Source organism: Malaclemys terrapin, chromosome 2, assembly GCF_027887155.1.
Source record: "Malaclemys terrapin pileata isolate rMalTer1 chromosome 2, rMalTer1.hap1, whole genome shotgun sequence".
Taxonomy (NCBI): Eukaryota; Metazoa; Chordata; order Testudines; family Emydidae; genus Malaclemys; species Malaclemys terrapin.
Genome location: NC_071506.1, coordinates 251432646 through 251450209, shown reverse-complemented (window position 1 = coordinate 251450209; position 17564 = coordinate 251432646). Strand labels below are relative to the sequence as shown.

General features: G+C 43.5%; 1 protein-coding gene across 1 annotated transcript; it reads right to left on the bottom strand.

Moving 5' to 3' along the window:
• Positions 1–1338: 1338 nt before the first annotated feature.
• On the bottom strand, positions 1339–17313 carry MSRB2 (methionine sulfoxide reductase B2). The gene is given in 6 exon segments (XM_054017649.1): positions 1339–2663; positions 5289–5410; positions 5413–5435; positions 13676–13752; positions 14755–14867; positions 17304–17313. Coding segments are annotated over 6 exon segments (450 nt in total). The 3' UTR covers positions 1339–2558.
• Positions 17314–17564: the final 251 nt, after the last annotated feature.

Genomic DNA, 17564 nt, shown 5'->3' with positions numbered 1-17564 from the left:
TTCAAAAAGATTTAGATGACAAACGAAACGCAGTGCACAGCTCCAGACTAATGCAGCACTGCTTATTACATGAACTGAAATTTTACTAAAGTGTTTTGTGTCTTTAGACTTGTACCAGGCAGCAAAGCTCTAAATCAATTAGCACAGCCTTCTGACTTAGGCAGCCAAGAAAGGGAAAATGGAAACACCTGTTACAGGTAGCATTGAATGAGATGTTGCCTAGTAACCCTCAGCAGGGAACAATATAAAGTCAGCTAGGTTAGCATTATCGAGGTTATAGATGAGTGAAAATCTGATGGCAGGAAAGCTCTGTGCAGCACAGCTACAATTCTTTCCTTTTATGGTGTCCTAAGTGCTTAGGAACTGCACAAAGGTATGTACAAGTTTATACAGACATGTGTTTGACAAACAAATTACTGAAAATATCTTTTGCACAGAAGCCTTTGCACCCATTGTCATCCAATCTCTGAAATGTGTAAAAAGATAGCAAGTCAAATGCCTCTGTGGATCCTTACAGTGAGTGGACGAGGCTTAGTTCTGATGCTATTTTTGCATCAGGAAGTACCTAGAGTGAAACTTTTTACCCATGTCTGCTAATGGCACAGGCACAAGGGCATTGTTTAAGGAGGAAGTGAGCTGCTTGTGCATCTGAACCATGGTTCCTTGAATGGTTTTAAATATGATTGAGGTTTGGAGTTTAAAAAAACATTTCCAACTAAGGCCACTTAAGATTTCCTCTGTTAACAGTGTTTAAAGCCATGGTAGAATGAAAAAGTGATAATTGTGTAAAAACACCTAGCTTGTTTATCCCTGCTTCAGGGCATCATTTCCTTACCAACATAACTGGAGTCTGAGAGCTGAGTTCTGCTCTGTGCCAACACTACCACTGGTACCATGACCACAATGGAAGTGGCTTGTGTCTTCCCTATTTAGAGGCTGCCAGGGGCTGGTTTGGACCCCAGTGCAGATTAGAACAGCCCTAAAGTGCACCCTCCATTTCCACATACCCTATGTGCACTGTGGCAGTGGGAAACAGCCAGGATGTAGGGCTGCCCCAGCCATCCATCCTCCCGCCCCCTCAATGCTGGGGGCTCCTGAGGGCACGAGTGAGGGTTGAATAGTACAGAGACAGATTGGTGCCTGCAGAACAGGTTCCCTGTGCCAGTTGATATTCACTGGGAGTTTAAGGAATTTGCACCTACCATACGGCTCCTTTGTTTTGATGTAGCACAGCCAGCACAAAGAAGCTATTGGGCAACAACAAATTGTGCCCTGCCTGTCCAGTTACAGCTCTTCCCAATCTGAAGGCTTCTTCACTGAAACTACGACAATCTAGATTAAATTCCAAACAGTTTCATTCCATTTTTGAATTCTGTTTACTTCTGAACTGTTCGCTGTAGTGGGAAAAGGTCTTCCTCTTGCGCTGCTAGAAGAGCCTAGGGCTAAGGTAACCATGCTCTGAAAATAGGTTTCTGGAAATGGATCGCTTTGACCCTGTAATCTCAGGAAGTGGTGCAATCTAGCTTCAGTGGGGGTAGGTCTGGTCTGGAGAAAACAGGAAACACAAGAGTTATCTCACATACTGGTCATACTAGGGCCAATGTACCAAGTGTGTAAATCTGCTAACCTTGTAATAAGTCTTAAAGTCTAAAGTTACTTTCTGATGGCATCCAAGATATGGCATCCTTTAGCTAAACAAGCTAAGATCTCATTTGGAAGATGGGAGAAGTAACAGACAGAATCAATGGTCATTAAATACTTTAGGGATATAAATAAATACTGCTGGGGTGATAGTGGTAAGATTAATTACCCTCACACCTCATTCAATCTAAAATAGGGAGCATACCCCGTGAGGGCTCCACTTGCAATCTCAACCCAATTCAATTCTGGAAGAAGAATAAATTTGTCAGAAATGAATCTCGGTGGAAATTGCAGCAATTCCAGCCCCTTTTGATTCTGTGGTGCCTGTCTGGGGCTGGGAGAAGGTGTTAATACTTTGGACTTACATTGCCCCACTGCAGAGCTTTGAATTTCTGGGGTCAGTTGCTCTGTCACAAGTTGCTGCTTTAATGAAATGTCTCTCAGACCTGGAAAAATGCTAATTTGCAGATGTGCATTATTTGCTTTTTAATCAGTATTAAATGAGCTCAACATTAAAAAAGCAAACATTTTAACACTGAAAACTACAGGCCACAACTACTTCGATTTACTTTTTAAAGTTAAATGTATAAATTTATGTTAAGTACAAGGCAATCATTGAGGTTTTTATTTCAACACTTACAAGACAGAGGAACACATCAATGTTCAATTTCATAAACATTTTGCATTATTTCATAGAAACTTAAACATTTAGTCAAAACTAATACATTGTACACATTCGTAAAACCAGATTCAAATGAACACAAATATTAGGCTAGAAATTACAATAAATATATTTTTACCAACATTTTCAACATCAATAAAACAAAACTCCAGTGGCACAAAGGATCTGGTAGTGAATTTATGTTTGGTACTAAAATTTGTAGCTTTCACAATAGTACTTAAAGATCCTTCTCCTACTAGTCTAAGCTTGGTTTAAAGATTAACGAAACACTATTGATACAGAACCTTTGTCCAGAAGATCTGGGACCATCATCAAACACATGACCAAGATGGGCATCACACTGCAACATCCGAAGAAGTGGGCTGTAGTCCACGAAAGCTTATGCTCTAATAAATTTGTTAGTCTCTAAGGTGCCACAAGTACTCCTGTTCTTTTTGCGGATACAGACTAACACCGCTGCTACTCTGAACACTGCAACAGAAAAACAATCATTAGTTAAGTGAACACAAATGTCTTCATGATAGAATATCAGACAGCACTCCATGTTCTGCAGTGCTATTCCACAACTTAGTTAAGAATGACAGCTCAGGGGGAAAAGAAACCCTACAGGCTACTCAGACATTTCTTTAAGAAAAGATTTTCTACACTCACAGCATGAGGTTTGGGATCAGCACAAAGCTAACAGCACGTTCACAAGTTGTAAAGACATCCAAAGGAATGTGAGGTTATGAGTTGTTCTAAGAGATCCCAGTCTTTCCAGGTTAGCAGTAATACACAATAAGATGTACTCACTACAGCACCTGGCCCTGTTCCAGGCAAGATATGACCTGGTTCTGCAGGTCTTATGCATACAAAGTTCTTGCTAACCTCTATGGAATACTTTGTCAATCCTATCTTCACACCTCTGCTACATGATGAGGCATCGGGTCAGACAAAGTGTGGACAAACATCCAAGACAGGTTTGTAACAGTTGGTCACATAAAATAATCTCTAGTGAATTGGTGTAATAGATTTTGTTCCTAAATTCCAAGCTGAGTGTACTTAAAAAGATGCTCACCTTATCTGCCAGATTGTTCCCTCACCCAGAAATGGATTTTTATAGCTGATACTGCTTTGATCTTGACTCTCATATCTAAATCCCAAGGGATGAGAAATAAAACTTTTCAGTGGTATCCTAACACTCACAGATACATCTGGACAGACTAATTTACTAACTGCATGGATGCAAACAAAACATATCCACAAAGATTTTATATAAATTCACACACCAAGTAACATTTTCAAAAGCACCTGAGTGACTTAAACCTCTAAGTCCCATTTACTTTCAATGGGCTTAGACACCTAAGTCACTTAGACATTTTGAAAGTTTTACCCATTGGGGGTTGAGGTGAATAATCGGCTAAACATGAGCTCCCAATGTGCTTTTGTGGCCAAGAGAACTAATTTGATCCTGGGATGCACAAACCGGGAAATTTTGAGTAGGAAGAGGGGTTATTTTACCTCTGTATTTGGCAATGGTGCCAGGGCCGGCTTTAGGCCGATTCAGCCGATTCGGCTGAATTGGGCCCCGCGCTAAGAGGGTCCCGCGCCACAGCTCTCCACCCCGCCCCCAGCTCACTTCCCCCTCCTCCCCTACCCTGCATGCTCCGCCCCTTGCTCCCCCCCCACCCCTGCTTCCCGCGAATCAGAGGTTCGCGGGAAGTCTGAAAAGAAGCAGGGGCGGGCGGCAGCACCTGGTAAGCTGAGTCAGGGGTATGGGAGGGGGACGTGAGACGCACTCCGGGGAGGCGCGGCGCGGCCCAGTCCAGCCCCGGCTGAGCACCTCCGGCCCCAGCAGCTCCAGCCCTGGGGCACCAGCCCCGATTCTGGCCGAGCGCGCCGGCCCGGCCCGCTCAGCTCGGCTCTGTCCCGGCCCCCGCGGCTCGACTCGGGTCCGGCCCAGGCCCCACGACTCGGCTCGGGTCCGGCCCGGCTCCCTTGGCTCGGCCCGGGCCCGGCCCCCGCAACTCGGCTCGGGCCCGGCTCGGCCCGGCCCCCGCAGCTCGACTCGGCCCGGGCCCGGCCCCTCGGCTCAGCCCGGGCCCGGCTTGGCCCCCCGGCCCGGCTCGGGTCCAGCCCGTGTCTGGCCCCCCGGCTCGGCTTGGGTCCAGTCCGGCTCGGGTTCGGCTCGGGCCCGGCCCCCCAGCTCAGCTCCAGCCCAGCCCCGGCTGAGCGGCTCCGGGCCAGACCCAAGCCCCATGACCCCGGCTGGAGCTCCGACCGGAGTGCAGCCCGATTCCTGGGGGCGGGATTTGTGGCAAGCCATGCCCCCAGGAATCGGGCCCCGCTCTTGCTAAAGCCGGCCCTGAATGGTGCACTCACTGTTAGAACACTTTGCCCAGTTCTGGTGCCCACAATTCAAGAAGGAGGTTGATAAATTGGAGAGAGTTCAGAGAAGAGTCACAAGAATAATTAAGGGGTTAGAAAACGTTCCTTATAGTGAAAGACTAGAAGAGCTCAATCTATTTAGTTTAATAAAGACTGTGGATGACTTGAGTACAGTCTATAAGTATTTTATGGGGAACATATATTTAATACTGGGTTCTTCAATCTAGCACAGAAAGGTATAACAATCCAGTGACTGGTAGTTGAAGCTAGACAATTCAGACTGTAATTAAGATGTACATTTTTGACAGTGAGGGTTACTAATCATTGGAACAATTTACTAAGGTTTATGGTCGATTCTCCACCACTGACAATTTTTAAATCCAAGACGGGGTGTTTTTCTAAAGATATTCTACATTGGTGAAGTTCTATGGCCTGTGTTATGCAGGAGGTCAGACTAGATGATCACAGTGATAGATTCCAGGCCAAAAGGGACCAATCTCTAGATATTGTTATATGGCAAACTATGCAGACAATGATAGAAAGATGAGGAAAGAAGAAAACACCGTAAAAAAGTCCTTCTGTACCACCTTCAAGATACCTGTTTGCAAATGACTTCCATGCTGGTTGATCCCAATGAGGTATCTGGACACCTCAGGATATTGGTATTGTTTTCATCTGTACCACATGCACCAAAAGCTTCCGAAAATGAAGCCCATCCTTGCTGGAATTGTATTTCTTCTCTGAACTATTGAGGACAGCAGATCTTGTTATTAATCAAGAATATAGATGTTAAATAGACTTTTTTTGTTGCTTTCAATAGGAAAAACTAGCTTTCCCTTCTACTCTCTCCCTCACCTTTGTTTTTGTTTGTTTGTTTTTTAAATAGCATTTGGCTCAGTAAGCATCTTTTTCAGTGCACCATCACTGTTCCAGAACCTTTTCACCTAATAGATTTCTTGTTCTTTCTACAGTACAGGCTTCTGTCCCATCAATGGTGGTCCAGCCTGCTACAGTGTTTGAAAATGGCTTTCCAAATAGCTAAACACACTAGGCACTTTCTGTAGAGCCCCAAAGGCCACAGTTCAAAACCTTATGCTTCCAAGTACGTTATTTAAAAAAAATCAAGATTGAAAATTACAGTAAGTTTTGGAGTCTCATTGGTTTAACCTGCCAGACAAGGTTTATACGTCAGAGCAACTGCTGCTTGAAACAGCAAAAGCGACAAGGTGTAACTAAAAAAAGTTTGGCAGATCAATTCTACACAAGTCTATGGAGCTTTCTAGAATACAATGATCTACTGCCCCCAAGAGGTGACAATTAGCATTACAGAGACAACTACTATTTGTGGTTAAACAGGAACTGGAAAAAAATATGCTGAAAATGTTAGGAGACTGGGGTGGGGAATCCTTGAGCCAACCTTTGCTCATAAAATACAATTCAAAATTCTGTCGGGAGGAAAAATAAAGTCAAAGATAATGCAAATCAATATAGCTAATCAATAGAAAAACTGAAGATTTTACCTCAATCACAGAACAGCATGGCATGAAAAATATATGGTATTCAAGAATGAAACAATTTCAGTTTATTTGCCTTAGGGTTCCTTTTTACATGTGTTTTAATTCTCCAAGTAGACATTTAAAAAGAGAACACTACAGTTAATAGATGGGATTATTACTAATACAGAACTAGTTCCACATTCATCTTAAAATCTATTATAAATTATGATCAAAGTAATAGTTTTAGACTTCAATTAGTACAAAGGAATCTAAAAGTTCCCTCCTTTATAAATAAAGTAGGATTTATTAATGACAGTAATATAAAATTGTTCATTTCTACAGATAAGAAATTTGTACATCATTGCAACAAATCATGACTGATTGCACTAATATGATAAATATACCGAAGAACAAATCCTGAAGGTCTCCACCCAGGTTTTTATTCTCTTATTCCAGGACCAGCTTTCTCAATGCTCCCCAAAAATCTATGCTCACAGTGGCACCTAGTGGTAGACAGAGACACTGCCACCATTGAATAGTTTCCAGTAGCAGAAGGGAGTCTTTTATCACAAATGCTCTAAAGTGAAACATTTAATTAAGATAATATACATGTTATGGTGGGGCATGAAAGACTGACAAAATCTTATTTCTGTGCCTTTCAGAAAGACATATTAATATCTAATACATTTAATGTTTCTAAAATGGCAATTTTCACTTTAATTCAAGTCAAAAATAGCAATGTGTGTCTGGCACATCATTTGTAAATAACTGTAAATATTTTACAAGCAATACAATCTTTGCTAGTAAATGAGAGACTGTAGCGAAGGAATGACTGGAGGATCACTCTTCTAAGGGCTACTGCTCCATCTATTACACAAAGTATTATTGAAAATGCTCAGCTACAGGTTTGCAAAAGATGCACAGAGTTTGGTCCCCAACACCCAGGGATCTCAGGGGTCTGCTAGAAGCCAGGACTGATTATCACACAGAGACATACAGTCAGGGCTGGCTCCAGCTTTTTTGCTGCCCCAAGCGGCGAAGCGAAAAAAAAAAAAAAAGATAAAGCCTATTGGCGGCACTTTGGCTTCATTCTTCTGCAGCAATTCAGCGGCGGGTCCTTCACTCCCTCTTCCTCTTCGGCAGCAGCTCAAAGAGGAAGAGAGGGACTGAGGGACCCGCCGTCAAATTGCCACTGAAGACCCGGACGTGCAGCCCCTTTCCATTGGCCGCCCCAAGTGCTGGCTTCCTTCGCTGGTTCCTGGAGCCGGCCCTGTACCCAGTGCATCTGCACTGTACTGCAAGGCTTCAACTGAACCAGTTCTCCAGGGGCTCCTCCATCTGTCACCTGCTGAGGGAAACATGCCCCCTCATCTCATGGGGGTATTCGACAGTACTACAGAGGCTCACAGCAGGAAAGTTAACAGAGCCTGCAGATTCCCCACAGGGGTTGGCGAAGGGACATTATGTGGTCCCCAGTCCTGCCCCACTCCAGCTATGCAAGGCTCTCTGCAGCATCTAGGACAGCTTTGCCCCAACACATGTGGGCAGGGGAAGAGCCACATGCAGCTTCCGAAGGCATGGCCTGAGCCAATACAGGCATCTGGTTACAACTTCATCTAGTTCGGCTGCTTCTTTTTGTCTGTTTTAATAGTTTTATTTCCAGAACACAAGAATAAGCTCTACGTATTGATACACTAACTCCCCATCACTGGGGTGACCAGACATCCCGATTTTATATGGACAGTCCCGATATTTGGGGCTTTTTCTTATATGGGCACCTATTACTCCCCACCCCCATCCCAATTTTTCACACTTTCTATTTGGTCACTCTACCACCACCGCTCCACACATAGTACATGAAAATCACAACAGAATATTGATAAATTGTCAAGAAACAGCCACATTTCCTTACATTTATCCTTCTGGTCATTTAAATGGGATGATACTCTGTAAGGGCCCTATCTGAAACCTAGTGAAGTCAATGGAAATTTTTCCACTACAACCCCAACCGGTTTTGGATCTGTCCCTAAATTTGCTAGTTCATTCAGTCTTCTACACCAGTTTTACAATGTTTAAGCCTTGCTGGAGAGGTTTTCTATTTTCAAAAGATCAATCTTCTGAGCTATTAAACCAGCTTTCAAACAGAAATTGTCCCTGTGTGGTTTACTAGTAAGTACATCACTTAGATTCCTTAACAGAAACATTTTAGTAGCCACAAAAATACTGCTGTTCAAGATCATATTTGTCCTTTGAAGTACTTAATCGCAGAATTTATGGATAACTGGACTTTCCCAAAACATATGCATTAGATTAGCCTTCACCATACTATACCTCCAACACGTCATTTGCTTTGATTTTTATTTTAGCCATCCTTGATAGAGTCCCGATAATTCTTAAAATGCTTTTTGTAGTAGAAATCTCAGCTGTATGGTTATTGAAGGTTTGAGGTTTGATTAAAACTCCGTAATTCGCTATCTATGAAGGTTGAGATCTTTGTTCCATGTCTTTTGAACCTTTTTCACTGAGCATATGGTAGCAGAGAGTAATAAGCATATATAATATACACACACACACACACACACACACACACACACACACACACAGAGAGAGAGAGAACTTTTTGTTTGGCTAAAAGCCTTGGCTAAAAGTCTGATGCATTTTAAAAAATAAACATTTTTTTTATTGTGAAGTTCTTTGTGTGTGTGTGTACAGCTAAGCTAAACAATGATGAATTATTCTCTTTTCAAATACTAGTTTTTCTATTAGTATTGTGTAGATCCTTCTTAAAAATTTTGATTCATGGAATTTTTTTCTCAGTCCATTTTAACCTATGATTTTTCCTATTTCCAATCTTAAAAGATAAGTTGTTCCAGAATGTGATTTCCCCCACACACACACCCTAATTTATTTGATAGTTATAGCCATGCTTTTCTAGAGCAGTGCGTTACAAGAAGGTCTGCGTGGGTTTTTTTATTGCAATCAGACTAGAAGTTTAGCACAAATGAAAGTAACTGACACAATTCTCTTCAATACTGACCCATCTTCATGCTTGCCTGTCTTTATTTAACATTCAGTATAAAGGATGCTTTCATGTAAAGGAACAGCAACTGTTTTTGCAATTTAGGAATTTAAAATCTCCCTGATCTGCTGGAAGGTATCACTTTTCTAGCCTATTGCAGGCTTTTTACCTTGTCTCCACAACGTTTTGCAACATCTTACTAGCTTCTGAACATTGATTTTTAAAAATGTTTATGGGCAATGTTCTAAAACGATACAAAAGTTTAAGCAGTGTTCATTGGTATTAAATATATTTCCATGCTCACCCAAAGGTGAATTGAGTCAGTTTCCAATTATCAAGATCTAGTTTTATCACCGTTTATTGCTGGGTCCAGCTTCATTTTTACTATAATCTTTAAGTTGTTTTTATTTTATTGCCCTAGTATGCAGTTCCTCAGGTTCCCACTGAAGTTCTAGTCTGAAATGTATTTTAAAACATTTATAGAAACTGGTATGATTTCAGTCGTATCCCAATTTAACTCTTAGTTGGAAATATACAAGGCAATTAGCTAGGTCCAAAATATGAGGAACCATCTTTTCTGGCTCAGTTACAGGCAGTAGAGCCATCTGCATATAACATTCCTAGGCACCCTATTGACAAACTTAGATGTTGATGATCTTGCAGTGTGTGTAGTGCTGATAAGGAGGGTATGGAGAGGAAAAGCACAGGCACTCAGGGCCAGATTTTCAAAGGTATTTGAAAATTCCACATAGTGGGAGTAGGTTAGGCACCTAACTGCCATTTACTTAGCAGGAGTTCAGCACCTAATCTGCTTATGTGCCTTTGAACATCCCACTAGATGCCCATCTGCTTCTTAAAGGCACCTAATTATCTTAGAAAATCTGCCCCTCACAGGCCAGTAATGTCAAGGGCATGCAGAGAATAGCTGACAGAGTCCCATGCCACATTTTCTAGCACTTGTGTCCCTGCAGATCTGCTCGGGAGGAGGGGGGGAGAGAAGGAGGGAGGCTGGGGGGCAGATATTACAGTGCTCAGACACAGTGAGTTGGCAGCAACCATCCTCACTATAGAAAAGTAGGTGTACAGCAGCAATTTTAATAGAAAACCAAGACTGCTGCTCTATGGCAGAGTAAAGCTGATGCACTGCCTCCAGAAGAACAGGGTCTGGAGAAGGACTACTCAGCTGGCCAATAAGTACGTTAGACATGTTATTCATTTTATTTGATGCTGTATTATAGAATAAAATGTAGAGATCCAGACTGTCAATATTAGTGGGCATAATACTTGACTGTGCATTATCATTTCTCCCAGTAAATGTGTTTAAAGTATTTAAGAACTAAAGGATCTGTTTTCTTTTCCTTTGGCTCCCTCATCTTCCATTGATGTTAATGGGAGTACACGAGGTGAGGAGAATAAATCACTCCAGGGCATGCAGAGAATAGCTGCAGGGCCTTGTGTAATACTACTACTACTAATTATTATTATTAATAATGATGACATAGCTTTTATATAATGCTTTTCATCTTTAGATCTCGAAGCACTCTACAAAGGAGGTCAGTATCATCATCCCCATTGAACAGTTCGTGAAACTGTTAAGCAGTCTAATGACCACTTTTCCTTACTTCCCTTCTGTTACTTTCAGGATCAAGCCCTTAGTGCCCCCGGTAATTCTGCAGCTGTCAAGGATCTTTGGCTAACCTGAAAGTAGGAGAGACTATGGAAATCCTTGGTGAGTGCCTCTGTGGACAATAAACATCTGAGATAAGGGGGAACCATCATGCTGGATCAAACCAGGGGCCTATTTGGTGCAGTGTTCTGTCTCCAAGAGTGGCTAGCAACTGCTGCCTCAGAAGATAGTGCAAAACCCTGCAGTGGGCAGTTATGAAATAACCTGCCCCCAAGGAGAGTTTCTTCTTTACTTCCATTAGTTAGAGGTTAGCTTATGTCAGGGAACACGAGGGTTTATAGTCCTTCCAAAACTCTTGGGTGTGTTTGAATTCTTATTATTATAACTCCGGATATTTTTGTCATCCATATAAATTTCCAATTCCTTTTTGAATCCTGATAAGGTCTTGGCCTCAATATCATCTAGGGCAATGAATTCCCCAGGCTAAAGATAAAAACTAATACTTCCTTTTCTCATCTTTAAATCTGCCACCTTTCAATTTCACTGATTGTCCCTTTGTTTTTCTATTATGAGACAAGGTGAATATGCCTGGTCTACCTGCTCTCTACCATACATTATGGAGCATACTTTTATCATGCTCCCTCTTGTCTCTTTTAAAAGGTAAGCAGATACAATCTTTTCACTCTTCATATGAATGTTTTTCCATGTCTCTAATCATTCTGGTTGTCCGTCCCTGAACCTCTTCTACACATAGAAGCAACTATGCCTGGGTACAACAGCCCTGTCTAGCTCCAAAGTCAGTGGTAGTGTTGCTTAGCAGATACAGCACTGGATGGGGATTCAGAAGTCCTGGTTTCTATTCCTGGCTCTTCTATTTTCCTGCTGAGTGACCCTGGGCAAGTCACTTCCTTGATCTGTGCCTCAGTTTCCCCATCTGGGATATGGTGATAAAGATACTAACCTCCTTTATGAAATGCTGTGAGATCTACTGATAAAAAGTGCTATGTAAGAGTTTGACTTTAATAATAATAAATACCAGCCTTTTTTCCCAGCTGTAATGCACATTCTCGGTTCACTTTACTGAATGCCTTTTCAGCATCTAGAATCAGAATTGCAATTTGATTTTGTCTGTAAACATGTGAAGACGTGTCAAAGCTAGAATAGTTGTCATTAGCAACACCAGCTTGGCTCACTCTGGGAGAATATATTCTATTTGTGTATCCACAAATAAAATTAAGGAACAAGGATCATCCAGTCACTTTTTTGGGGGGATTTAGTATGAAAGAAATGAAAACATCCATAAGTGTTTGTGGTAGGATGTAATCTTCAATGGCTGCCTTGAAGGCCCTAATTAATCTTTTCTAAAGTTAAAACTATTCCAACATAAAATTCCATGCATCAAGTCCCAGTCTTCTCCATTATTCAGAGAAGTGACTGATCCCCATTTATTTTTCTTTCCTTGAAGTCTTATCCCAATAATTATCCCAATAATTTATCACTCCTCTTTTAAATCCCTCCTTAAAGCACATTTCTGCAAGGCCTTTCAAAATGACCGATGTTCAGAGCTGGGTGAAGACAGACACTATAGGACATGCCTAGGTCCCAGCTTCTGGAGTCATGTGACTATATCAGATTCTCCATTTAAAAAAAAAAAAAAAAGTAGGTTTCTAGCCCTCCAGGTAGAAAACATGACACGAGTGTAATTGATAAAGTCATGTTTGCCTGAGTCTTCAGACAGCCTGAAAAATAGCTCAGAGGTGGGATCTGCCCCATTAATCTCAATGGGGTATTAGCACCAAGACCTGCTGCTTTGGGGCTCCACCCATATCAACCAATACAGGCCTCTGTGCAGTAGGGGAAGAGTGCAGAAGCCCTGGCCCAGTCACTCTAGCACAGGGGTCTCTAACTCAAATGACCTCAAGGGCCGCATGAGGACTAGTGCATTGGCCCGAGGGCCGCATCACTGACACCCCCCACTTGAGGCCCCTGTGGATCCGGGGTGGCAGCGTCGTGCACCACGGCCAGGGCAGGCTCCATGCCTGCCTGCCTTGTCCCTGGCCCCGCTCCGCTCTGCTACAGGAAGCAGCCGGAGTCCCTGGGGAGGGAAGGGGAAACAGCACCATGTGCTGCTCTTGCTGCTCCTCCAGGTACCTCTCCCAAAGCTCCGCGTGTTTGAGACCCCTGCTCTAGCAGATGCACCCTGGGATAAGTACAGGGGTTGGTGGGAAGTGCCTGCTCTCTCCAGAGGAACCCTTGCTGCGTCCTTAAGAAGAGGAGGGACCCCGCTTCTCCCCTAGGGGGGAAGAAATGGGTCCTATGCTGCTGCTGCTGCCTCAATGAAGTGAGGAGGTCCTTCTGTCTCCACCATTCCAAGTGATGGGGAAGGACCACACAGCATCATGATATGCCTAGGGGCTGGGCCCAGATTGCTTTTGCTCGACCCTGCCTGTGCTGCAACCTCTTACATCACCTCCAACTCTTCCCAGTGGGCCAGGTGCTGTGTGTTCAATTTGTTTTGAATTACACCACAAGCATCTTAGAAGGTCATCATGTTTTCTTACTTCCTTGTAACGTACCAGGCCCACTGTTAACACCTATTATTTATTTGTTTGCTATTAGGCATCTTCATGTGCTTAAGAATAGGGCCCAATACATACCCATGTCCCCACCAGCATCTTGGAAGTCTCATGCATAATTTTTAGTATGCTGGCATCAAAGGATTTTTCGATAGTCTGGGCTATGATTTGCTCCCCCCCCCCCCCCCCCCCAGAATATATTGCACTGCCTGTCATACTCTGAAGCTCTTAGGACAGCCATATACACTGGAATGTTGAGGCTCTTACCTGAGCGATGGGGCATTGCAGCATACGCAATGGTACATTCCTGGATCTCTGTTATTCAGATAGATTCCAGTAAATGGCTAAAAAACAACATAGTATTAACATACTACTTTCAAGGCTCAACATCTGGAGCAAGCATGTAGGGGGGGTGGTGTCAGATTTCAAACAGGGGAAAAACAAAGAAGGCTTCACAGGGGGCCTTTGAGGAACAAACAACATACACACATGCAATCGAGGGGAATATGCCTTTGGATTAACAGTGAAGATTTTGCCCCTGCCTTCAAAAGCTTCCAGAATACGATCTAACAACAAATGTGTAAATCATCCAGGTAGTGGGGTCAGTGTCATGACCTTCTAAGCTCATGAAGTGTGCAGCACCTCACAGATCAAGTCACTTATATAGAGTTCAACAACTTCAAAGTACTCTACAACTAACTAATCCTCATAGCCCCTCTGGGAGGTAGAGAATTGTTATCCTTATTTTACAACTAAGGAAACAGACACAGGTTACGTGATTTGGTCCAAGGGCACATAGCAAGTTAGTGACATAGAACTAAACCATATGGCCTTTCAATTAGAGAATGAAATATAGCAGGGTGACAAGGTATGAACATGGCCTGGCATGTAAGGGGTTACTGGGTTCCAGCCTATGACATGGCTGTTGTGGGTGGGGTTATAAAGGGAAAGGGAAGCTGGTGCAAAGAAGGCTAGCACAGGGGAAAGGTGTATTCTGGTTGGAGCTAGAAAGGCCCCAGCAATTATTACTCGGTAATTTGAGTTGATTTGTTTTGAGCTTTGTTTTTGAAGATCAAACAATCCCTAAAGAAAGGGCTGAGTCTGCACACCAGCTTACAAGTACACCGGGACTGCCACACTGGATCAGACCAGTTGCCCATCTAGGCCAGCACCAGAGGCTTCACAGGAAAGAAATCCTGCAGTAGATGGGGGTAAGGAGTCCCCCAGAGAAAGTTTCTTCCCAACCCCCAGTAGCTGAAGGATGGATTAAGCCCAGAAACATGAACAAAATGCGATATATTATTTCCAGTACTGTCTCCTTGACAGGCATCGGACCTCGTGCTTACCAGTTCAGTTCCTTTTTCTCTCGTGATATAGAACTGTTCCGGAGTCAATTTCTTTTGCCAATCAGTGATGACAGCTGCGTCATCATATCTAGTCAGAGACCCCACATCTTTAACTGGAAAAATAAAAAAGAGTACATATTTAAAAATATGCGCTTTTCTCATTTTGAAACACAATCTGTTGGCCACTTTCCACTTCAACATCAGGCTTTGCCCACAAACCACTGAATACTCTGGGTTTATGTAGGTAATACATAGGTGAGGAAGGTGGGGCTGGGAGTTGAATATTGCCACACCCTACAGAGGAGCAGGGCATGCTGTTGCAGTGCAAAACTCCACACCTGCTCTCCATGCAATGGGCTGGAACTGTGACTGCAGGCCCTACACACCACTTATGTTAGATACTGGAGCTGTGTAACACACACCCTGTCCTGCAACTCCCCCAGCTTGGCCCTCCATTCAGGCTGAGGTCAGCACAGAGGCCCCTTAGTCACTGCTCAGTTGGTGCACCTTCTTCACCCTATATATTCATGCAGGGTTTGGCATAATTTGACCCTTAGAAATCAGAGACAAAGCTAACAGAGATGTTATCATCATTTACAGACCATCAAAGACTAGAGTAGTGGTTCTCAACCCACAGGCCACTTGTGGCCCAATCAGCGTACAACTGTGGCCGATGTGACAACCTCAGGGCCATCCAAGTAGTATATATATATTGTGTGGGTGCGGCCCACATAACACAGAGAGCTGCATATGCGGCCCACAATGGTAAATAGGTTGAGAACCATTGGACTAGAGGAATTCACTGATACCTTGTCAACGATGGTGGTGAAATATCCCACGCTTGTCATATTGAGAGACTTCAGCATTCATGTCAATAAGGCATTAGATGCAAAAGCTCTAAAGCTTCTCTCATTTGCCTCCCTAGAACTTTCACAGGTCATTTCTGATCCAACCACACAGCTGGTCACATCTTAGACCTGGGTCTTTGGATTAGATGTTGATATCGAGATATCACAACCCAGATCATCACCTCATTAAGACAGTGGTCAGAACTCCTCCAGCTTCCAGGCAACAAGACCCACCCAGGATCCTAATTCCACCACAAAGACATAGACGCCATCAAATTCCAAAGCCTATTAAACTGACCCAAAAGGACTGCAGTGCTCCATCCACAGGACAAGGAGTCAAGGATCCCATGAATCTTTACCATTGTATGCAAGCCTTGACCATCAACACATTGACCCCCAAATAACCCTTTCCTGTCACCCACACAAGTCTCTCTAGTTTTCTGACATCTTATGCCTGATGAAGAGAGCCAACATACTGCCTCCCTGCAGTTCACACCTCAACTGGGACTGGGTACCGGACACCCTAAGAGAGTCTTGACCCAAGATATATGAATCCAACCCAAGTCATAAGCAGCTGGTGCCACCATTAAGGGAAACAGCCAACACTATTTTCAGGGAAGGAATCTTTCTTCCCTTCCTCCTTCAAATATGCAATAGTCTGACCAACACTGATGAAACCTACCCTGTATACACAGGTTCTAGTTAATCACCACCCCATGTGAAACCTTTGGTTCCTGAGCAAGCTGATAGAGAAGCTAGCCAAAGGCCAACTAAAAGTTCATCTTACTAACGCTAATATTCTATACCTGAAACAATCTGGATTCAGGCCAGACATTGATTCTCCAGACCTCTCTGCAGCATTTGACACCGTTGACCACAAGATACTTATGTCTCACCTGGGAGAGGTGGTAGAGGTCCAGGGTTATGCACTAAAAGAGGTTAAGTACCTCCTGGAGGGACACACCCAACAACTAATGATGGGAAACTGCACTTCTGCCACTAGACCTGTCACTTGTGGAATGATACAAGGATCAATTCTATCCCCACTCCTGTTCAACATCTACATGTAGCCAATATGGGAACTAGTCAGAGGACATGAATTTAAGGCCTGGTCCCCACTAAGCCCCCACTTCGGACTAAGGTACGCAAATTCAGCTACGTTAATAACGTAGCTGAATTCGAAGTACCTTAGTCCGAACTTACCGCGGGTCCAGACGCGGCAGGGAGGCTCCCCCTTCGATGCCGCGTACTCCTCTCGCCGAGCTGGAGTACGGGCGTCGATGGCGAGCACTTCTGGGATTGATCCGGGATCGATTTATCGCATCTTAACCAGACACGATAAATCGATCCCAGAACATCAATTGCCTGCCGCTGGACCCTCCGGTAAGTGTAGACGTACCCTAAGTGCCAGCAATATCCAAGTGAAACACAGGTAAATCTACCCTTTGCTACACATGGCCATATCACCACCACAAGATGGCCTACTACTTGGCTGAAATCAGCTCATGGCTGAAGAATAGCTAGTGGAAACTGAACCCTAGCAAGGCAGAGGTGACACTGGTGAATGGATAAAAGCATTTTGAGGAATTTGCACCCATGGTGCAGGACACACATAGTGCTTAAGATGCACACCCACAGTAGGTCAATTCAGTCCATAGCTGAGGGTTGCTTCTGGATTCCTTGCTGACACTATGCTCTCACCTAGCGGCATCTATGAGCTATGCTTTGTACCATCTCTGGTTGGCTAGAAGACTGTCCCATCCTGACAGATGATGGCCTCAGTTACACCTTTTCACCTCATCTTGACTACAGCAATGAAATATACCTGGGCACAAAGCTATCAGCCCTTAAGAAACTCCAAATAGTACAGAATACTGCAGTGCATCTCCTTATCAATACAGGCTACCATGAGCACAACATCCCTGTCCTCCACTCTCTGTAATGGCTTCCCAGAGAATAGTG